This window comes from Vulpes lagopus, chromosome 7 (genome assembly GCF_018345385.1).
Source record: "Vulpes lagopus strain Blue_001 chromosome 7, ASM1834538v1, whole genome shotgun sequence".
In the NCBI taxonomy this organism is placed as follows: Eukaryota; Metazoa; Chordata; class Mammalia; order Carnivora; family Canidae; genus Vulpes; species Vulpes lagopus.
In genome coordinates this window covers 4462956-4485690 of record NC_054830.1, presented here as the reverse complement: position 1 = coordinate 4485690, position 22735 = coordinate 4462956, and the positions used below count along the sequence as shown (strand labels likewise).

Here is a 22735-nt window from a genome sequence, read left to right as displayed (position 1 = left end):
TCCCCAGAATGGACCCCCGTGCTTCCCGGGCTGGGCAACACCAGAGCATCCCCGGCGTCTCGCCCCGCACCCCGCAGCTCCGCCTCCGGCCCCCTCCCCCCCGAAGCGGGTCGGGGGAGGAGACGCAAGTTCTGGAGCGCGCGGCGACGGCCAGCAGTCACCGCCTCCTGCAAGTGCCGGAGCCAGGCGGGCAGCGCCGAGGCTGCGGTGGCGGTGGCCGCGGAGCTGGCCCCGCGGGGCCCCGGGGGGGAGGGGGAGCCGCGAAGCCCCCGCCGAGGCCGCCGCCGCCGGGCCTCCCCTCCCCCCCCGGGCGGGCGCCATGCGGGGGGGCCCGGGCGACGCGGAGCGGCGGCAGCGCTGGGGTCGCCTCTTCGAGGAGCTGGACAGTAACAAGGATGGCCGCGTGGACGTGCGCGAGTTGCGCCAGGGACTGGCCCGGCTGGGCGGGGGCGACCCGGACCGCGACACCCAACAGGTACCCCCGCGGGGACCCCAGCCTGGCCCAGCGGGCGCCGGGCAACCCGATCCCCTGGATGGAGCGCGCCGCCGCCAGCCTCTGCGGGTGGCTGCGCTCCAGTGCGGTGCCCAGCCTGGGCGCCCCGGGCCCCTTCCCTCTGCCCAGCGTGTCCGGGCCTAACGGGTTCGCCCAAGACAGAGCCGCCGAGGCCCCAGGCCTGCGGTTCAGCTGCCAGCACCCGGTCCCCACCCCCCTCGCCGGTGCCTCGAGGGCGGGGGACGCCTGCCCGCCTCCCTGCCCACTGCCCCGGACACACCCTCCTCTGAACTCTTTGCCCATCCCAAGACGTGCCCTGCGCCCGCCTCAGGAGACACACCCTTCCCATCCTCTCTGCCCTGCTCTGGGCACCCACCGCCCTCCCAGGGAGCTGCCCCCGCCTCTCGCCTCTGGAGGTTTACATTCCCCAGGCCTCCCCTTTGCTGGCTTAATGCCCCAGGCTGCCCCAGCAGGGACTGTCCTGCCCAGGCCACCCCCGGCTGGGGATGTAGCAAAGCAGGAACCTGCCCCTAGGCCTGTGCAGGTGTCCCCTACACCTGTAGCCCCAGATGCCACTGGAGTGTCTCTCCACAGCACCCTGAGACCTCCAGTACAACCTCCCACACTCCAGGTGGGAAAACGGAGGCTGGGTGGGTGCTTAGCTTGGACCGCTCATTGCCCCACATTGCCCAGAGCTGTGTCTCCCCGGAGCTCCCAAAACTGCCATATGGACAGGGTTTTTTTTAAGAGATAGCTGGGAGGATAGGCTTTCGGAGACAAGAGCCCGAGGCTACCCACCACTTCCCAGTTCTGTAACCTTGAAAAAGTCACTCGACCTTGGAGAGCCTCAGTCTGCTTGCCAGGAAAACTGGGCAACTGCTTTCCACCCTGCAGACCTATTGTGGCCTTGGGCATGTTGCTGAGAAGTGAGCTGGAGGACCGAGGGGTAACATCCCCGGCTCCTGTCTTTTTAAAGGGGCTGGTGGGGCGGGGGGAGCACTGAGTTCCTGGGCCATAAGTTTGTTGTGCCCCCCTGCGGATGGGGAGCAGCCTCCTGGAGCACTCTCATCCCTTCCCCTCCTGCCAGGGCATCTCCTCTGAGGGCGACGCTGACCCAGGTGGTGGGCTCGACCTGGAGGAGTTTAGCCGCTACCTGCAGGAGCGGGAACAGCGCCTGCTGCTTCTGTTCCACAGTCTGGACCGGAATCAGGATGGTAAGGCCCGGGGATGGGCTGCGGGGGCCCTGGAGGCACCAGCGGGGTTAGAACTGCCAGCGCTGGGAAGAGGGGGGAGGGCCACTTCTCCCTGATGACTCACAGGCTATTTTGGGAGTTCTTCTCACCCCCCAGCTAGGTGGTTGGGCTCATGGGCCCATCCCACCTCCTTTCCCTTCTGGGATGTGACCCCTATCATTACCTTTAAGTTTCTAAGGGCCAGAGATGCCCCATATTGCATCTGGATTCCCTATGAGTCATAGACACCCCCTCCATAACCTCTTCTGGGTCCCTAATATTGCCCCTCAGTCTCCTATGGAATAAGGACCCCTATAATTATCCCTAGATTCATTTTTTCATTCATTCATGGAGCAGAGAACCCCCCCCCCACAACATGGCCCAGTTCCATCTCTCTGATCCCAGTGGGTCAGTGACACCCCCCCCCAACCCTGCTGCATATCTCACCCTGGGTTCCTGGGTTCCTGGGTCCCCCAGTCTTTCTAGACCAGTCCCACTCTGAGGTATACTGCACCTGGGTTCCAGGGTCCCCCCCACGCACACTCTTTTCTGGCCCCCTCCCCAGGTCATATCGATGTGTCTGAGATCCAGCAGAGTTTCCGAGCTCTAGGCATTTCCATCTCGCTGGAGCAAGCAGAGAAAATTCTGCACAGGTGAATAGCTTGGGGGGTCTAGAATCCCAGGTAACTTGGGTCCCCGGGACCCCCTTGGTCACCTTGAGCCTCTAGGCCCCAGACCCAATCCCAGGACAGGTAGAGCCAAGAGGTGGGCTTGGGAGTCAGGGAAATCCTGGGCCGGATGCTTCACTTCTCTGAGCCTCAGTTTTCCCCTTTGTGAAATGACAAGCTCTCAGCACACAGGAAATCAGTGCCCCCCCCCCCCCCGGCAACCAGCTGAACCTCACTCCAGCAACCCCCCTTCCAGTCCCAGCACTGATTCTGTCCCCATCTTGCCCTGCACCCCCAGCATGGACCGTGACGGCACGATGACCATAGACTGGCAGGAATGGCGTGACCACTTCCTGTTGCATTCACTGGAGAATGTGGAGGATGTAGTCTATTTCTGGAAGCATTCTACGGTGAGGTGGGGGCAGCTTTCCTAGCTTGGTGGCTGGGCCTTGCTCTGGTTTCCCCGGCATGGAGGGGCTGGGTCAGAACTCCTGAGAAGGAAGAGCCGCTGGGAACAGCCAAGGGATGAGACTGTTGTCCACTCTTCCTCTGATCGGGGATCAGGGGACTGGGGACCCATTGGGGGAGGTCTGTGATCTGGTTGGAGCCCTCAGACCTGACTTTGGGGTGCTGGGCACAGACAGTGGGAGGTGGGAGCACAGGGGAGGGGGAGCTCACTAGATGGGGCACCCAGCCTCCAGCCTCCACTCACAGTTCCCCTTCTGCTGACTTCTTTTTGCCTCAGTAAATGGTCTGCTGCTGAAGGAACTCATAAAAGCCATGTTCTTTGGAAGATCCACTGAGATCCACTGGAAGTTGGGGGAGGAGGTGCTCTAGATCCCCAGCTTCTGGGTGGGAATCTCTGAGTGATGCTTCCAGTAGCATCTGATGGCATCTGGAGGGAAATCTACCTGTGGGATCTGTTGAGATCCTCTTGGGAGATTCAAAGATTCCTGCCCTGGGGATCCATGAAGGGCTTGGTTGAGAAGTCTATAGATGAATTCTAGAGGAGGGATGATCCCTGGGAGCAGATTCCTGTGGGATCTGCTGAGGCCCAGAGGAAAGGATCCACCGATATCTTTATATGGCAGATCCCTGATTAGATCTTGTGTGGCCCTGGATGGATCTTCTAGAATCCTTATGTGGGAGGCCCTTGGGTGGGATCCCTCAAAGGGATCTGATTGGCTCTGGAAGGAATCTTTATATGGTAGATGCTCAGGCAGGCTCCTCTGGTGGGATTTGGTGGAGGTGCCCAGGAGGGATATTGGGATCTTATGTGGGAGTCAGGTTGCATGTTTTTCTGGGATCTGGTAGGAGTCCAAGAGGGATCTCCTGGGCTCTCCAAGTGAGAGCCATCATTTGTGGATGCCCTGGGTATCCTGGGATTCCTGAGGGAGATAGTCCCATTTAGGGCTGAGGTGCATCTCTCTGCCCCTATCATTATGTGACACCCCAGTCCCTGCATCCTTAGGTCTTGGACATTGGTGAGTGCCTCACTGTCCCTGATGAGTTTTCGGAGCAGGAGAAGCTAACTGGCATGTGGTGGAAGCAGCTGGTGGCGGGCGCAGTGGCAGGTGCTGTGTCGCGGACGGGCACAGCCCCTCTGGACCGCCTCAAGGTCTTCATGCAGGTGAGGGGCCCGGGAAAGACCCACCCCCTCTCCCAGGCCTGGGCCCCAGAAGGGGACCCTAAAACCACCTTATCTCCCCATGCAGGTCCATGCATCCAAGACCAACAAGCTAAACATCCTGGGAGGCCTAAAGAGCATGATCCGAGAGGGGGGCATGCGCTCCCTGTGGCGTGGCAATGGGATTAACGTGCTCAAGATTGCACCTGAGTCGGCTATCAAGTTCATGGCCTATGAGCAGGTGGGAGTAGGTGGGGGCAGGTGGGGGAGAGGTTAGCTAGCCGTGAGGGCTGGTGGGATGGCCTTGGAGGCAGGGGATGTCTGCAGGACTCTGGGAGTGGGCATCTGCTTCCCTGTGTGGTGCTCACGGCAGGAGGACCTGAGGTCCTGCCCACCTCTGTGTCTCCCACTTTCAGATCAAACGGGCCATTCGGGGGCAGCAGGAGACCCTGCACGTGCAGGAGCGCTTTGTGGCTGGCTCCCTAGCTGGTGCCACGGCCCAAACCATCATTTACCCCATGGAGGTGAGAAGGAGGGACTCTGGACAAGGCCCCATGGCAGAGTGGGGGGTTTGCAATAACCACATCACTCCATGGTGTGACAGACATTGGGATCATAACTGTCTCTCCCCGATTTGGACTGTGGCTTATTAGAGAAATGCTGTTTCACGTGTAGTCGGAGTGCACATGCACATTTGAGAGGTGACTTCTAGGGATGATGGTGTTGGTCATAACTATTTAGGCATCAACTGTGGGGGGCAAACCATTTATGGACATGCCTCTTCTAAGGATACTGATTTCCAGGCTGTTTGTTCCCAGGGAAATCATTTCAGGTTTCAGGTTGTGCAGTGTGTCAGGATTCTGAGTGATGGAAAACTCAAATCACACAAAGGAAGTCTGAGGTAAGCAGTTCAGGGCAGGTAGGGTGGCTTCAAAGTGTTAGGGACCAAGGTTCCTTCCCTCTATCTTATTCCAGCACTTCAGAATGTAGCATCCACCTCATGGACCAGAACGGCTGCGTGTGCTCCAGTCATCACGTCCATGGTCCAGTCAATAAGGAAGAATAGACAAAAAATAAAATAAAATAAAATAAAATAAAATAAAATAAAATAAAATAAAATAAAATAAAATAAAATAAAATAAAATAAAATAAAATAAAAAACAAGGAAGAATAGACAAAGGAAGGAACACCTCAAAGATACTTTCTGAGAGTCACACGTGCCTGTTCTCCTGTTTCATTAGCTAAGACTTAGTCACGTGGCCGTATATCTAGAGAGAATGAGAAATGTAGCCTTTATTTCTAGTGGCCATGTGCTTGCTGAAAATGATAGTTTCTATTTATAGGGGGAGAAGGGAACCAGATATTGGGAGACAGCAGTGGCCACCATATGCGACTCTGAGAGGTGTAACCATTTCAAGATATGGAGATTCGGGGTAGCAGAAGAATCTAGAGTTAAGTGGTTTGTTAAATTCAGTTATTGCCAGGGTAGAGCCTTCTCGGAGTAGCTATTTCTAGGTGTCTTCACTCCTGGACGTGGTGTTTCTGGAAGCAGTTTTCCCAGGGATAACCGGGTCCTCCCCAGGTGCTGAAGACGCGGCTGACCCTGCGCCGGACCGGCCAGTACAAGGGGCTGCTGGACTGTGCGTGGCAGATCCTGGAGCGGGAGGGGCCCCGCGCCTTCTACCGAGGCTACCTGCCCAACGTGCTGGGCATCATCCCCTACGCAGGCATCGACCTGGCCGTCTATGAGGTCGGTGGGCAGCCCGCCCCTCCCTCCTTTTTCCCGCCCTCTGGGATTGGCCTGCGGGACACCCCTTCCCCATAGGGCTGACTTAGTCGACCTCGCAGCTAGGGGTGGAGAAGCACCATGAGATCCTGGGGAACCCCTTCATCCATCGAACCCCCCGATTTCCACATTTACCACCGCGAGAATTCTTCCCATTTCCATGTGCAGTTCACGCTTCCTGGGCCTCAAAACCCGAGAAGGTCAGGGACCACTGTGGCTTACAGAATCATGGGAGACAGTGAATGTGAGCTTCAAAGATGCCCGTGTCCCCAAACCAGCCAATGTCTTCATCAGGGCCTGCCCATTTCATAGAGACAGCAGCGTTTCTATGGCCAGCATCTCAGGGCCTTTGTGGAGAGAGGCAGGAACGAGGAGGGGTTGCTCTTTCTCTTCCAGGGGTCATGACTTTTATCTTTTCCTGGTAGGATCGCCAGGCTCTTCCAAGCAGCACAGCCCCAGATGTCCCCAGGCTGCCCCCAAAGTCTCTGTGTCCAGCATAGGGCCAGCTTCACGGACAGGTAGCCAGTGCAGTCACCAAGGGCCCCATGCTCAGAGGGGCCCGCCTCTTGGTTTAATTCCCTTGCTGTTGCTGTCTTGAAATTCTGATCATCTTCAGACAAGAGATCTCACGTTATTTTTATTTTGTGCTGGGCCTTGCCAAGTTCTGGAGCCGGTCCTCATCCACAACACTCCACACCCGCCATCCGTACCTGACTTTCCCAGCAGCCAGCACCACTGCGGCCACCTGAGACAAGGCCACCACTCATTCACTCACTTGTTCATTCCTTCATGCGCTCACTCAGCAACTATTTCCTGAGCACCCTAGTGGACCGGGTGCTGTGCTGGTTGCTGCAGAGATGGCATTAAGTAAGAACAACACAACCCTTGCTTTCCTGGGGCATCCACTCCAAGAGCCAGGAAGTCAGTCTAGGAGCCAACAAGTAGTTTCAGATCCTGCTAAGTTCTCAGAAGATGAGAAAACAGGATGTGTAATTGAAAGTCACAGTTGGCTGGAGGGGGTCTAGGCAGGCCTCTGAGAGGCGGTGAGCAAGGGGATGTGACCCAGGCGGAGAACGCAGGTCTGGAAGCAGGACTGGCTTTGACCTGTTGGAGGAGTGGAAGTCTTGAGTTGGCTGGAAGGAACTGAAGAGTCCCCAAGAGCTCAGTGACGCGGCTGGTTTTTCCGGAGTGCAATACAAAGCCACTGGGGACTGTGTACAGAAATAAGACATAGCTGTATTTGATCCATTCTTCACCAGAAAAGGGAGCTGGGAGGCCTGGGTCATTTGAGAAACCCTGTGCCCTCTTGAGTTTCAAAATCTATGTTATTCCCATAAAGGCTCGGAGAAGTCTGCAGAAAAGTGATCTCACTGGGTTTTTTTTTTAGCCTGGTGTTGGCCATACTTATACAGTCATCAGAACGTCTTTTCAACAGAACAGCTCTTAAAAACTCATTAAACACCTATTTGGCAAATGCCTGCTGCAGCCCCAAAAGAGGGCTGTTAGAATTGCAAAGGCAGGAGGGGTGAACTCTTGCTTCCATCGCGCCCGCTCCTTGCCCAGAGCAGACATCATGAATCTATCCCAGCCCGGAGTCCCGGCCCACACAGTTCCCGGCAGCTGTTACCAAGGGGGTTAGAACTGACTTAGGAAATGGAACCTAGGAGCCATCCCAGTCCCAGAGCAAGCAGAGAGGCTTCGTAAGGGGTTGGTCTCCTCTGCTGTGTGTCTCTATCCCTGTGTCCCCTCTCCTTATGAGGATCTCAGTCATATCTGATTACTCCAGGATGGCCTCATCCTAACTCACGCACCTGCAAAGACTATTTGCAAATAAGGTCACGATCTGAGATCCTGGGGGGTGAGGACTCCAGCACATCGTTTTTTTTTGGGGGGGGGGATGCCACTGAACCCAGAAGGGCGTGTTATCAAGCAGGGTATCATGGTGGGCAGGTGGGGTTCAATCCTGGTGTCGGGAGGGGCCTCTGGAGGCAGCGTAGAACATGCCCCACCAGCTCGGCGGCGAGGGAGCTGGGGTATTGATACACCACGTCAGTTGTCTGAAGCGAGCTTTGCTGGGGGTGCTGCTTCGCCAGCACTTCCTGACGAGGCCTGGGTGCCCAGAGCAGCCTTCCCCGGGTCCAGCAGGAGTCCTCAGGCAGAACTGTGTTTGCTGGCCTTTGGGAGTCCGCAGATCTTTTATTTTATTTTATTTTTTTGATTGATTGAGGAGTCCTCAGATCTGAGGTGAAATGGCAAGGGGTAAGGAAGGGCGTCCACGTTGGAGAGTGTGTCAGTCTCCTACGGCTGCTGTAACAAATGACCGCAAACTTAGTGCTTTTAGAACAGCACAGAATCATTATCTCACAGTTTTGAAAGTCGAAAGTCCGCGATCAGTCTCATGGGGCTAAAATCAAGCCGATGGCAGGCCTGCATTTCTTCTGGAGGCTTCAGGGGAGAATCTGTCTCCTTGCCTTTCCCCTTCTCTAGCAGCTGCCTGTATTGCTTGGCTGGTAGACCCTTCATCCATCTTCAGAGCCAGCAGCATAGATCTTCCAACCTGCCCACTCCACCTCTGCTTCTCTCCTCTGACTCTTAGAAACCTCGTGGTGACATTGGATTTACCTGGATATCTAGGATCATGCCCCAGCTCAAGGTCCTTAACTTAATCTCCTCCGCAAAGTCCCTTTTGCCACATGAGGTACCATATTCCCAGGTTCCAGGGACCAGGGCATGGACAGTGGGGCAGGAGGTGGTCTTTCCACATCCATAGAGGGTCGAGGTAAGGACCGAGTGACAGGACGCAGGTACAGTGTTTGTGCGTGGGCACCTAGGAGGTACCACACTCAGCTAGTACCAGCCGTCAGGGGACGCCAAGCTGTCAGGGGACCCCAGCCAGCAGGGCCTCTGAAGCCAGGCTCGTAGTGTGTTACCTGGTTCCAGTCCAACCCACTCTACTCCCTTCTTCATCCCTGCCAGACCCTGAAGAACCGGTGGCTCCAGCAGTATAGCCGCGACTCGGCCGACCCAGGCATCCTCGTGCTCCTGGCCTGTGGCACCATCTCCAGCACCTGTGGCCAGATAGCCAGTTACCCCCTGGCCCTGGTCCGGACCCGCATGCAGGCCCAAGGTGAGGCCTGGGCGGGAGGATGGGGCAGGGAGAGAGAGCATCACGACTTGGGCCCCAGGTCCCCATCCCCAGCTCCTCCTCCTGGGTAGGCGGTGTCCCAAACTGGGACCCTCCTGGATCTGGATGGCCTTCGCTAAAGTCCCTGCCTTTCTCTGGGTATCAGTGTACCCATTTGTGACACTGGGACGGGAGCCCTTTATCTGAACGAGGAGAGCAGATGCAGGGAATATTGCGAGGGTGCCCTGGCCCCCCTAGCTGGGAGAGGTGCTAAGTTGAGCTCCGATTTGCAAGGGTTACAGTGAGGGAAGGTGAAGATCTGGCCAAGGGGGGGTGGGGCCAGGCTGGTGAGGGTTTTTTTTATTTTCCCCTGTAGGTTTCTCTTATGGGTCCTCCCCCCACCCCCACCCCATACACACACACACACACACACACACACACACACACACACACACACATTCCTGAATCTGTTTTGGGAATTTCCTTGGGAATTTTAGCATTTGTGTTCTGTGATTTTCTCTGGGGGCCTATCAGTGCATAAACCTGGGTTCTCACCCGCAAAGAGCTTACAGGCTGGAGAGAAGCAGGATGCTGAATAAACCATTCCACAATTAAGGATGCATTTAGGGTTGAATAAAGGAGAAGACAAAGAGCCAGACTTAGACCTGGGTACAAGGAGGGCTCCCCCGAGGAGCCTGGTTGGAAGGTTGGAAGGCAGAGGAAGTGTTAGCTGGGAGAAAAGGCAGGGAAATGAGTTCCAGGCAGAGGAAATGCCTGTGCCCTCTCCCACCACACACATACATATACCTTCTCTGTTTCTCACCGTCCCCAAACTTGGGCCCTCAAGATTGGGGTGAAAAGGTGAGCAGTCATTTCCAGAGCCACTAGAAGTCCCGACTCTGAGTGGTAGGTCCCGCTAGTAACCTCACCTTCCTTCCCTCCTGCTGCAATGGCCACAGGCCCAGCCCTCGGGAGTGGGAGGGGAAGTGAGAGGGGCCCTTTGGCCTTACCTGGCCTCCCCACCCCTCCCAGCCTCCATCGAGGGCGCCCCCCAGCTCTCCATGCTGGGTCTGCTCCGTCACATCCTGTCCCAGGAGGGCGTGTGGGGCCTCTACCGGGGCATTGCCCCCAACTTCATGAAAGTTATCCCGGCTGTGAGCATCTCCTATGTGGTCTACGAGAACATGAAGCAGGCCTTGGGGGTCACGTCCAGGTGAGGGACCCAGAGCCTGACCCACCCCAGTTCCCTCACCCCAATCATGACATCCCCTACACCTTGGCCACTGGAGACTGATGGCCCAGCCAATGGACCCCAGGGCCCCCGCACACCAAATCACAGGATCCCCACACTTTATTCACTGGGTCCTGCACCCCCACATCACAACGGCTGGCCCCCCACATGCGGGGTCCTGGACCTCCGTGACTTAACCACGGGATCCCCCACAACCCAACTAATGGATCCTGATAACCCAACCACAGGAGTACCCATCACCGTGAGTACCCATCACCATGCCTAAACACTCAGGCCCCAGATCCAGCACTGGGTCCTAGATCCCCAAAACCACTGGCGGATCCCAGATCCTCATGCTTCCTCCAGCCCTGGATCTCTAAGCTCGGCCACTGGATTCTGGATATCAAGAAGCCTCAGCTACCGGATCCTGACAATGCAATGCCTAGATCCCGGGGCCCCAGCCACTGGATCCCAGCTCCCCTCACCCCAACCACTGGATTCCTGAATTCCTTTACCTTGACACTGAGTCCTGGATCCCTCTGCTTTGACTACTGGATTCCCTACATTTCAACCACTACACCCTCAACCCCCAACCACCGGATCTCGGATTCCCAAGCCCTGACCAGCCGGACCCTGGCTCCTAAAATCACAATACGAGAGCCCAACAAAGGAGTGAGTGGGTCCTGGCGACTGTGGCTGTTGGACCCCAGATCCTTCCACCGCAGGCACTGGATGCTGAAACCTCACCCATAGGAGGTAGACCCCCACCCTTCCAAGCACTGGATCCCAGCCCCTTAACCCCTGGATTCTGACCGGAATCCTCCCAGGCACTGGATCCTGAATGCCTCAGACTCCAAGTCTAGATAGATCCCAATAGGCCAATCACAGCATCCTGGGTCCCCTGTGCCCCTGGCCCAGATGCACCCTAGAGCCCAGGGCCCAAGGAGCCTGTGGGAAGGAAGCCTAGGTCCTGGCCTCCTGCTTCCAGAAAACCCGTGGGACTTGTCCAAAGTCCTGACGCAGCTAGAAGCCGACAGCCGGGGAAGGAGATGCCCCTCCCATGCCCTAGACAGAAGCTGGACACCCCTGCCACCTGCCCAGTGTGGACACGCCTCTGGCCCTATGGGCAAACTGCCCCTCCCCCCCACAATGCTCTGTGGTATCTTCCATTCCCTTCCCACCTTCAGGCTGATGATAACCTCCAGTCGTGCTTTTTGGGGGGCTGGCAGGGGGCAGCCTGAAGCCGGGGGCACATTAAGGGGACTCCCCCAAACACACCCCAGCCAGAAGCAAGTCTACACAGACAATTCTTCCCTGGAGCCCAGCATCCAATTATGCAAAACAAACAAACCAAATCCCCCGGACTCACTCCAGGTCTATTTTTCTACCAGAGCATCAGACATTCCTCCCCGCAGATAACCCAAGCCCCCCAGCCCCCCCTACTCCCCTGTACATTCTGCACTTTATAGTTGGATTCTGAGCTTAGCATCATTGGGGGACCCCTCCCTTTACTCCTCCCAAGTCCTTGGGGAACCCCATTAAAGAACTGCAAAAGAGGAACTGGGTTGTTTGGGGGGGCTGGAGGACCCCCCCCATGGCTTCCACCTCCCCTCACCGCCCTCCCCCCCTGCTCCACCGTGTCCCATCTCCCGCCTGCGTGTGTTATTTCAAAGGAAAAGAACAAAAGATATACACTTTCTAAGCTCTTTCATTGTGGTTTTTACTGAAGGGACGGGTTGATGTGGGACCACCTCAAATGCCACACAGGGGAGGGACATGGACCATCCTCCGTTGCACTGAGTCCCAGGAGACCAGGAAGTGAAGCAGGCCCAGGGGAAAGCCCACATCCATAGGCCCTTTTTATTTTTTCCTGTATTCTATTGACATAAGGGTATTTGCTTCCCAGGGCTGCTGTAATGAATGACCACAACCCGGAAGCTTAAAATGATACCGTTTTTGGATTGATATACTTTTTTATTGTGGTAAACTATACACCACATAAAATTCACCATCTTATCCATTTCTAAATGCACAGTCCAGCAGCACAAAGCACACACTGTCCTGCACCCACCCACCATCCGTCTCCAGAACCTTCCATCTCCCCATATGGAGACCCGTCCCCAAGAAGCACTGACCCCCTGCCCCCTGCCCCCTGCCCAACCCCTGGCTCCCACCACCTCCTCTTTGTCTCTGTGCACGGGCCTCCTCTGGGGACCTCCTGGGAGGGGGGTCATGCAGGAGGTGTCCTTCTGGGTCTGGGTCCCCTCCCTGAGCCCGTGTCTTCGGGGTCCGTCCACATGGGGGCAGGTGGCAGGATGTCCTTCCTTTCTAAGGCTGAATAATATCCCAGTGTGTCGATGGACCAAATTTTGTTCATTTATTCATCCGTCGATGGACACTTGGGTTGCTTCCATCTTTGGCTATGGTAAATACAAAACAACAGGAATTTATTGTCTGTCACTTCCGAAGTCTAGAAGTCTGAAGTCAAAGTGTCATCAGGGACATGGTCCCTCCAAAGATTCTAGGGGAGGATCCTTCCTGCCTCTTCCAGCTTTTGGCAGTCGCTGGCACTCGGCACTCCTCAGCTTGTAGACCCACTCAGTCTTCAGATGATTTCTGAATCAGACCCAATTTCTGCTTGTCTTCAGATGACCAAACTTTTTCCTGCGTGGACCATGACAGTCACCCTCCAAGATGTTCCCCGAGGGTCTCTCCCTCCCAGTATTCACATTCTCTCATTGTACCAGCGTGGGTCTGACTGACCAAGAGTATCCGCCAGAAGTGACTGTATGACTCCCAAGATGAGAGCACAAAAGACCCTGCAGTTACCATCTTGTTTATGTCTTAAGATCCTACCGTTGGGGTAATTTGTTGTGCGGCATTAGCTAACTGGTACATACACGCATACATAGATACGATTTTCCGCCCACTCACATGTGGCACGCTAAATATTTTGTATTTTTACTTCCTGTAAATTATGTCCTGAGGATCAATTGCCAGAAGTGGGATTGCTGAGTCAAAAGATGTGACTATTTCAGGGTCATGCCACCAGGGAAATCGTGTGCGATATACGCAGCGACCAACAAGGAATCCGCATTACTAATTTTACTTCAGTCATACCAGCATCGAGTGTTACCAGGTTGATTTGATTTAATCGGGCCAGTTAACAACTATTTTCTTGTCCACGTTCTTAGATCCCTTTACACCGTTGGGGCCTGAGGAGGCCCTGCTAACTGACATGTGATATCACACAGACTGCTTTTCTCTTTCTGAGTCTCTCCACCCACAAAATAAGGGATGTTATCACTGACATCTTTAAAGGGAAAAGGACTCACGTTTATGGAGTAAGTAGTCCACACGCTGGCTCTGGGCTAAGCCTTTTGTTGTGTTATCGCCTTCACTTACTCATCTTCTATTTACCGGACACTTAGTTTGTGCCAGACCCGGTTTTGGACATGGGATTCAGAAGGGAGTGCAACACCCCACCGTCTTTGCTCTCATAAACCCCACATTCCAGCGGGGAGCGACAAACAATAAATAACACACGTGAGTGAATGTGTAGCTGGATAGAAAGCAAAGGCGCTATGGATAAAAATAAAGTGGTGAGGAAGGAGGCTATGAGATACTGCAGAGCAGAATTTACATTTTATTTATTTGATTTTATTTTTAAGATTGTATGGATTCATTTGAGACAAGAGAGAGAGAGAGAGAGAATGAGTGGGACGGAGGGGCGGAGGGAGAGGGAGAAGCAGACTCCCCGCTGAGCCGGGAGCCCGATGTGGGGCTCCATCCCAGGACCTGGAGATCACGACCTGAGCCTAAAGCACATGCTTAAGCATCTGAGCCACCCAGGCCCCTGCAGCCCCCACCCAGAGTTTATTTTTTATTTTTTATTTTTTTTAGTTTATGTTTTAAATCCAGTGGATGGAGGAAGCATCAGGGAGAGGATGATATTTGCATAACGATGTAAAGACAGTGAGGGAGGGAGCCATGGCGATGTCTAGGAAAGCAGCATTCTAGACAGAGGGAACAGCCAGTGCAAGGGTGCTGGGGCAGCACTGTGCCTGGTGCATTGGAGGTACAGGGAGGAGGCCCGTGTGGCTGGAGCAGAATGGGCAAGGGGGAAAAAGGCAGGAGGGGAGGGCAGGAAGGGAACTGGGTAGGTCGTGCAGGGCCTTGGGGGTGATGGGGAGGACTTGGGCTTCCACCCCAGGGAAATAGGGGCCCTGGAGGACTGTGGGTAGAGGAGGGCGGGGTCTGACTGAGGTGCTCACGGGGGCCCTCTGGTGGTCACTCTGGGGAGCACAGACGGGGGCAAGAGTGGGAGGGCCCAGAGTGGAGGCTACTGCACCGGTCCGGGTAATCCATCATGGGGCTGGACCAGGCTGGAGGCCCCGGACATGGTAAGCAGCCGCCAGATTCTGCGATATGTTCAAGGTTAAGCCAGGATGTGATGACAGAGCGTGGGCATGAGAGCAAGAGAAGAATCATGGATGGCATCAACATTTTGGAACCAAACCGCATGGGAGGATGGAAGTGCTCTCAATACTCACTGCAACCTATTGACCCTTCGTGGTAAGAGTTTATCGCCACTTCCAATTTACACGTGGGGGAAACCGAAGCTCAGAGAGGTAAAGCGAGTACCCCCAGGCCACACAGCAAGAGTTGTCCTAGATGGGATTCAAACCCAGGCTGCCTCCAAACCCAGGCCTCTCTCACTTCGGGGACCCACTGTGTCTCTCCTTCCCAGAGCTCCAGAACCTTCCCATTCTCCCTCACTTCTATCTCCTGTTGCCATGATAACGAAACACAGCGCATTAGTTTCCTCCGGCTGCTGTAACAAACGACCACGAACGTGGTGGTTTAAAACAACACAAATGTATTATTCCAGCGGTCAGAAGCCTGACACGAATCCCCCTGGGTTAAAATCAAGCTCCTTCTGGAGGCTCCAGGGAAGAATCTGCCTCCTGGCCTTTTGCAGCTTTGAGGGTCAGCCTGCACCCCATGGCTGGCGGTTCCTTCCTCATCTGCAAAGCCTGCAATGGTCAGTCGGGTCTTTCTCAAGTTGATCCTTTTAACCCTGTTCTGCTCCCCTCCTCACTGTTTAAGGACTTACGAGGTTAGACCGGGCCCACAATTAGTCCAGAATAATCTCTCCATCTCCCCAACGGCTGGTGAGTGACCTTAATTCCTTCGGCAAATTTGCTTTTCCCTTTGCCACTTGACATAAGCGAGTTCATGAGTTTAGAGGAATTTGGATATGGACAGGCTTAATCTGTGCACCATATCCAGTGAGGTCACAAGGGCCTCTGTGACCTCATCATGGCCTGGTTCCCAAATTTACAAGGTGACCCCTCCCCATGGTTGCTGGATGGGCAAACCTGTCGCCAGGGATTTGAAACTAGGTGTCCTAACCCTCCAGCTGCCATGGGAGCCCAGCCTGAGGAAGCTCAGAAGCCTTGCTCCAGTGTCCAGACCCTGTTTAAGAGGGTCAAGGCCTTACTCACCGAAGCCCCACCTCCGACCCCACCCCCAGCCCCCTCCCGGAACTTGGGCTGTACACACGTGTATGGGTACGTGTTTGGGCACGTGCGTGAAAACGACCTGGAGCATCTGCCATCACAGCAGGTGAGTTTGAGAACTGCAGGTCTTCGGCACCTGCAGCCTGACTGCCGGGGTAGAAGGCCACGCTGCCTGCCTCTGCCTGCCCCACTCCCCTCCAAGAGGACCCGGAATTCCATCTGGAAGCAGTGGGGACCAGGGTGGGCCTTTCACACTAGGAGGGGCTTCTGGGGTTGCAGGGAAGGAGCTGCAGCCTGGCTCAGTATGGGTGGGAGCTGGGTCTGCCCTGCAGGTGCTGGACACAGGAGAGCAGCTGATGGTCCCCGTGGACGTCCTAGAAGTGGACAACGAGGGGGCCTTGTGGAAGTTTCTGCTCTCAGGAGCCATGGCTGGGGCGGTGTCCCGCACTGGGACGGCCCCTCTAGATCGAGCCAAGGTGTATATGCAGGTGCGCAGCGGGGGGGGGGGGGGGGGGACCAAGGCCCTGGAGCCTTTAGGGTGGGGCTGGCCGGATGGAGGTGGAGCTGATTGGGGGACAGGATAGGGGTGAGGGTGCAATTGGAAACAGGTTTGAAGGTGGGGCTGGGGCATGGGTTGGAGTCAGGAGGAGGCCGAATGGAGGTAAATGTGGGAGTTGAAGCTGGGGCTGGCGCTGGAGCCAATGAGGATGGAGCATGAACTTGAGTTGCCGGAGCTGAGAGAACAGTAGCAGGGACAGGGTGGGGTCAGGGATAAGGGAACTGAGGATGGGGTCTTTGGGTGGCTTTGAAGGCAACTAGAACAGCCAAGGAGAGGAAGATGAGGGAGGAGGCGGGCATGTGGGTCTGAATTGGGTTACAGCACTAGCTGGGGAGGAATGGGGTTGGGTGGCTGGGGACAGGATGGGGTTGGACTCGGGGCTGGGTTGGAGGTGGGGATCGGGTGGGAGGCTCCTCACAGGGCCGGTGGCCTCCCTACCCCCAGGTCTACTCCTCCAAGACGAACTTCATGAACCTGCTGGGAGGGCTCCGAAGCATGGTCCAGGAGGGGGGCTTCCACTCCCTGTGGCGGGGCAATGGCATCAACGTCCTCAAGATTGCCCCCGAGTATGCCATCAAGTTCTCCGTCTTTGAACAGGTCGGGGAGAGGGGGGCGCAATGAAGTGTGTGTGTGTGTGGGGGGAAGGCCCGCTTTGCCCAGCCCTGCCCTTTAACCCCAAACCCTCTCCTACACCCCTGCTTGCAAGCCCAGATCCTTACCCAAGACTCAGGGTGGGTTTCAGCGAGGGAGGGGGTTAGCGGCTCTCTCCTGCTCCTCTCTCCTGCGGCAGTGTAAGAATTACTTCTGCGGAGTGCATGGGTCCCCACCCTTCCAGGAACGTCTCCTAGCTGGCTCCCTAGCCGTGGCCACCTCCCAGACGCTCATCAACCCCATGGAGGTAAGAGAACCTCTGCTCTCCCCCCAAGGATGAAACAAGGTGAAAGTTAGCTACCACCTGCTACTACTTCCCCCTCCTTCCTGTCTTCTTCCCTCCTCCCCCTCGTCTTCCCCTTCATGTGAGAGGTGTGTGGCAAACTCGTATATTCCAGATGGCTCCCCAGTCAGCTCAACCATCCTTTCCCCCTCAAGGATCCAGAAGACCCTGTGTAATTTATAATTTACTAAACTCCCATGTACAGTTGGGCTTTCTCTCTTTGCTCTGATGTGTCTGTCCATGCACGAATGTCTCTTTTTCCTTGTTTTTTTTTTGGGGGGGGGAGGAGGGAGGGAGGGAGGTAACAGATTTTATTGTGCACAGCAGTTTTAGATTTACAGAAATACGGAGCAGGAGGTACAGAGTTCCCATACACCTCTTCCCACATATACAAAGTCTCTGCTATTAAAGTCTTGCATGGGGTGGTCCATTTGTTGCAACGGATGAGCCAATATATATATCAATACATTATTATTAAAGCCCAGAGTTGCCCTCAGGGGCACTCTTTGGGTTGTACAATCTGCGGTTTGTACAGATGTGCACGGACAGGTGTCCGCCATCTGGGTGTCAGACAGGGTAGTTTCACTGCCCTAAAAATCCGTGCTCCACCTCTTCACCCCTTCTCGCTTCCCCCCTGAATCCCTGGCCACCCCTGATCCTTTTACTGCCTACAGTTTTATCTTTTTTATTTTATTTTAATTTTTTTATTTTACCTTTTTTTTTATTTATTTGTTTATTTTTTTTATTTTTATTTATTTATGATAGTCACACAGAGAGAGAGAGAGAGAGAGGCAGAGACACAGGCAGAGGGAGAAGCAGGCTCCATGCACCGGGAACCCGATGTGGGATTCGATCCCGGGTCTCCAGGATCGCGCCCTGGGCCAAAGGCAGGCGCCAAACCGCTGCGCCACCCAGGGATCCCCCCAGTTTTATCTTTTTTAAAAAATTGTATCGATTTATAGTGATCTCTATACCCAATGTGGGGCTCGAACTCATGACCTCTAGATCAAGAGTCGCACGCTCTTCGGACTCAGCCAGCGGGTGCCACTGTAGTTTTACTCTGTCTTTAATTTTTGAGGCTTGATCTTAGGCTTTCTCATCTCCCTCTTCCCCCCATCTTCTTTATTGGCTTTCCAGGTTATCCCCCTGGTGGTTTCCCATATAAACTTGAAAAGCAACTTATCTAACTCAGAAAACAAGGTCACCTATTGGTTTTGTTTAACTGGGATGGTATTCAACTTATAAATAAGCTTAGAGAGTCCTGCCGTCTATTTTCTTTTTTTTTTTTTTTTAAGATTTCATTTATTTATACATGAGAGACACAGAGAGAGAGAGGCAGAGACAGAGGCAGAGGAAGAAGCAGGCTCCATGCAGGGAGCCTGACGCGGGACTCGATCCTGGGTCTCCAGGATCACGCCCTGGGCTGAAGGCGGCGCTTAGCCGCTGAGCCACCCGGGCTGCCCAGAACATTTCCATTTATTCAAGTCTCCCCTTTTGTACTTCAATATTTAAAGTTTTTCTCATAGAACGCTTGCCCTTGACCAGTTAAATTTCTTCCTAAGTATATCTGTGTTCTACTGCTGCGTAACAAATTGCCAGAGACTCAGCAGCTTTAAAATGATAGATTTATTATCTCATTTGTGGGTCACGTCTGGGCGCTGGCTGGTCGGGTCCTCTGGTCAGGGTTTCATCAGGCCGAAATCAAGGTGTTGGCTGGGCTACAGTGAGCCCACCTGAGGCCTGGGTTGTTCCTTGGTTGTTCACAGGATTCAGTTTCTTGTGAAACCTCCTACAACGGATGGAGGTCCTCAGCACCAAGAAGCCATCAGTACCAAGAAGGCTATCCACTGTCCCTACCACGTGGTCTTCTCCCCAACAGTCTGCTTGTTTAAGAGCAAATGAAAAATGTCCTGGACATTCCCAATCGCTCTGATTTCTCTGGTCTCTGGCAAGAGACTCTTTTAAAGGGCTCACCTGATTTGGTCAGGCCCACCAGGGATGAGTGGTCTTGCTTCACTTAAAATCAGCTGCTTCAAGACCTCCATTACATCTGCAAATGCCCTTCACCATCATGTCATGTAACTCAATGAGGGGAGTGACACCCAATCACATTCACTCATTCATTCATTCACAGCACACTCTCAAGGTCGGGCAGGCATTTTATGGAGCATATATATCAGATGTGGTAATCTTAGGGACCACCTTAGAATTTTGCCTACTGCACTTGGGGTTTGGTCTTTTGGGCAACTGTAGAGTTGCCAATATTTTGATTTTGGAGCATTTCATACAAATCACGTTGTCTGGCTTCTCTTGGAAGATTGGCAAATCTGGCCACCTGGGGTCTGCACTCCCACGGCATTGTGTCTGGCTGCTGTTAGATATAAGCTGTGACTCCAGTCAGTCCATGTCATTTCCCTTATCCTCTTGGCCTCTGCTGCTGAACCCTGGGTTGGGAGCACAGACAGGCCAAGGGATCGGACGGCTCTGGGTTTGGAACTCAGCTCTGTGTACTCTCTTGAGCTTCAGTTTCCTCAGTGGTAGGATGGAGACGATGGTTGCTGCTGAAGGTCGATGAGAGCATTGGATCAGATGAGCCACTCCCTCCTCATCCTCCACAGGTGCTGAAGACGCGGCTGACCCTTCGCCGGACAGGCCAGTACAAGGGGCTGCTGGACTGTGCCAGGCAGATCCTGGAGCGGGAGGGCACCCGCGCCCTATACCGCGGCTACCTACCCAACATGCTTGGCATCATCCCCTATGCCTGCACTGACCTGGCCGTCTATGAGGTGTGGGGCCCATGGAGGGGTGCCAGAAGTGCTGTGAACACAGGCCCACAGTGCACTTCCTCCTGACCCCCTTGTCTTGCAGATGCTCAGGTGCTTCTGGTTGAAATCAGGGAGGGACATGGAAGATCCCAGTGGCCTGGTCAGTCTGTCATCTGTGACGCTATCCACGACCTGTGGACAGATGGCCAGTTACCCACTGACCCTAGTGCGCACCAGGATGCAGGCCCAAGGTCAGGCTAGCCCCACTGGCCATCGTGTGTGCCCCTCTCCCTCAACTCTGACTCTGAACTTTCTCATCCCCCAAAACTCACTCCCAAATGTTCCACATCTGATCCTGGATGCTTCTGCTGCTCTCTAGACCCATCAAGAATCACCCCCAAATCTGACACCAGCCCCCAAATTAACCCTACAAACCACTGAAATGAATATCTCCTAACTGACCCCCATAAGCATCCCCAAATAGGACTTAGGGCCCCACACTGACCTTAGTGGTGATATAGATTCCCCAAATGTTCTCCCAGCTTCTCCAAATCAGACCCAGCCCATATTTGACTCCAAAAGTCAAAATTCCTAAAATTCCTAAATCTGACCCTTAGATGTCTTAACATCATAACCACTTCCCCCACTACCCTGGGTACTCCCCAAATGGACTCTCACCCCCTACAGCAATCCACAAACATCCAAACAAGTCCTTGGTCCACTACCCTAATCTTGAAAATATCCCCAACTCCCCCCTCCCCCTTAGCACACTCCTCAAATCTCTAGCAGATCTTAGAAGGTCCCTCTCCATTATAAGCTTGTTTTCTAAGATGTCCCCAAAAACAAATCCTGAAAACTCCTGCCTGAGTTGATCTCACTCTCCCCAAACTGACCAATATCCTCTACAAGTCTCCAAACACCTTCCCAAATGACCCCCCAGACCCTGGCCCCGGGCTTCACCCAACCCCCAATATTCCAGCCCCCCTCCCCGGAGGCCCGATCATCCTCTGGCAGAAGCCCTGAGCTTGCCCCTGTTCCCACAGACACTGTGGAGGGTTCGAACCCCACCATGTGTGGAGTCTTCCGGGGGATCCTGGCCCAGCAAGGTTGGCCGGGGCTGTACCGAGGCATGACTCCCACCTTACTGAAGGTGTTACCAGCAGGTGGCATCAGCTACGTGGTGTACGAAGCCATGAAGAAAACCCTGGGCGTATAGGCCGTGGCTAGTCGACACACCCTGGGCAGAAATGGACAGGAGGATCCAGGGTCCCCTGGCCCAAAGAGCCCACCAGGCTTAGACCCAGGGGGCAGTTTTTGTCAGGAGAAGCAGTCTGGAGGCCTGGGTCAGAAGATCGCTGGGGATCCTTCCTGAGGGTGCAGCCAGAGACTAGTGTGGACTCCAGTTTGGCTCGCTGTGGCTTGTCACATCCAGCTTCAGGGTGAAATGGTGGATGTGGAGAGAACCTGAAATAAAGAGACAGTTTCTGCTGGATGTGTTTGGAATACCTGCATCCAAGCACGGAGCCCGGTATCTGGACTCTCTGGGTCTAGGAAGGCACCAGGAATCCCTGGTTTCAGGAGGTGAGTTGGGGACCTGGAACACCCAGGGCCTAAGACCCAGCAGGGCGCCTCAGATACCTGGGTCCCAAAAATGGAAGTGGGGTACCTGGGAATCCCTGGGTCCCGGAAAGGGGGACCCTTGAGCCCCTCGGACCTGAATAGGAACTGTAAACCCGTAAGACGCCTGGGTTCAGGAGAGAAACTGAGGGCCTAGGATCGGAGCTTGAGGCTCTGAACCCCCCCCTCCCCCATCCCCGGCCTTATGTGAAACGGGTGTGGGGTGTGGAATTAGGGTCCTAGGCGAGAACCGACGGCCCTAGACCCTTGCATTCTGGAGAGGAACTGGTCCCGTGAGTCCTGGAAGGGAAGTGGCGGCTCTAGAATCCTGGGTGGAGAAGAGCGCGGGTGCAGGGGATCCGTGGGTCCCCCCCTGCTCCTGGGCCACCCCACCCCCGGGAGCATCCGACCTCCAAGGCCTCGAGCAGGCCATGTGCTCGGCCTACCCCGCCAGGCTCCTGGGGCGCTAACCCAGACGTCAGGCCCGAATTCCGGGCAGCCGGTCGGCGCTGCCCACGTCGACTGCCACTCACTCCCACGACGGCTAATCCCCTCTCGTCGTCCGGCGGCCGGCTCCGCCCCAATGCAGCTCCGCTTCCACTGGCTCCCACCAAAACAGGGCCCCTAGACTTCCTCCACCGCCATTTGTCCGGCGCGCTGTCCGTCACCTTGCACCCGCCCCCACCGCCCGGCCATTGGCCTGGAGATCAAGGCTGGAAAAGGATTCTGGTTAACAGGGGAAGCAATCCCGTCCAAACCTGAGCGCGTCACCCAGGGCTCGTCAGGGATTGGGCTAAGCCGACTGCCAATCTTCACAAGAACCGCCCCCCGCGCGGACTCATTGGCTCGCGTGCACGATTATCTCACCTGGCGCCCGCCCAGCCTGTTCAAAGGAGCCTTTCGCCAGGCCCCTCCTTCCTGTCCACTTGACTCCCTGGAGCCGTCAATCCGGTCCTGAAGTCGCCCCGTAGCTCTGGAACCCCCGCTCCATTGGGCCTCCTGCCCTCTCGGGTCGCCTCGATTTGCCCGCCCGGCACCGGCAGCGCGCAGCCCACTGCCTCCGAGAGCTGTCGGTCACGCGGCGCCTCCCGCCCACTGCCCCTCGCGGCCCTCCGATTGGCTGCCCGCGTCCGGAGCCCGCGATTGGTGTTCCCGGAGAGGCGGCCGCCTCCCATTG

The 22735-nt window shown here is 55.2% G+C and overlaps 2 protein-coding genes and 1 long non-coding RNA gene across 3 annotated transcripts; 2 read left to right on the top strand and 1 right to left on the bottom strand.

The window, feature by feature from the left end:
• Positions 1-125: 125 nt before the first annotated feature.
• Positions 126-11855, top strand: SLC25A23 (solute carrier family 25 member 23). Its single transcript, XM_041760740.1, has 11 exons — positions 126-475; positions 1581-1707; positions 2291-2378; positions 2692-2803; positions 3865-4023; positions 4109-4261; positions 4437-4544; positions 5603-5770; positions 8783-8933; positions 9963-10143; positions 10528-11855. The coding sequence occupies exons 1-11, from the start codon at positions 320-322 to the stop codon at positions 10664-10666; spliced, it is 1542 nt and encodes a 513-aa protein (XP_041616674.1). The 5' UTR covers positions 126-319; the 3' UTR covers positions 10667-11855.
• A 2125-nt stretch (positions 11856-13980) lies between these two features.
• On the top strand, positions 13981-21433 carry SLC25A41 (solute carrier family 25 member 41). Its single transcript, XM_041760744.1, has 9 exons — positions 13981-14736; positions 15271-15335; positions 15584-15789; positions 16016-16171; positions 16687-16839; positions 17033-17140; positions 19795-19962; positions 20045-20192; positions 20985-21433. Exons 1-9 carry the CDS (start codon positions 14531-14533, stop codon positions 21155-21157), a joined length of 1383 nt encoding a protein of 460 aa, XP_041616678.1. The 5' UTR covers positions 13981-14530; the 3' UTR covers positions 21158-21433.
• LOC121494380 lies at positions 19997-22634 on the bottom strand. The gene is made up of 3 exons (XR_005988799.1): positions 22426-22634; positions 21082-21405; positions 19997-20133 (listed from the first exon to the last, which is right to left on the bottom strand). It is a non-coding gene; the product is annotated as an uncharacterized LOC121494380 (long non-coding RNA).
• Positions 22635-22735: the final 101 nt, after the last annotated feature.

What these genes read in the sequence shown, in the direction of transcription:
- SLC25A23 (XM_041760740.1), top strand. Translation starts at nt 320, where the DNA reads ATGCGGGGGGGCCCGGGCGACGCGGAGCGGCGGCAGCGCTGGGGTCGC. An exon ending in TCTGGACCGGAATCAGGATG is followed by an intron (nt 1,708 to 2,290) that starts GTAAGGCCCGGG and finishes CCCCCTCCCCAG; the next exon opens with GTCATATCGATGTGTCTGAG. An exon ending in TCGACCTGGCCGTCTATGAG is followed by an intron (nt 5,771 to 8,782) that starts GTCGGTGGGCAG and finishes CATCCCTGCCAG; the next exon opens with ACCCTGAAGAACCGGTGGCT.
- SLC25A41 (XM_041760744.1), top strand. Translation starts at nt 14,531, where the DNA reads ATGGGGCTGGACCAGGCTGGAGGCCCCGGACATGGTAAGCAGCCGCCA. An exon ending in CTCCATCTCCCCAACGGCTG is followed by an intron (nt 15,336 to 15,583) that starts GTGAGTGACCTT and finishes CTAACCCTCCAG; the next exon opens with CTGCCATGGGAGCCCAGCCT. An exon ending in AGTTCTCCGTCTTTGAACAG is followed by an intron (nt 16,840 to 17,032) that starts GTCGGGGAGAGG and finishes CTCCTGCGGCAG; the next exon opens with TGTAAGAATTACTTCTGCGG.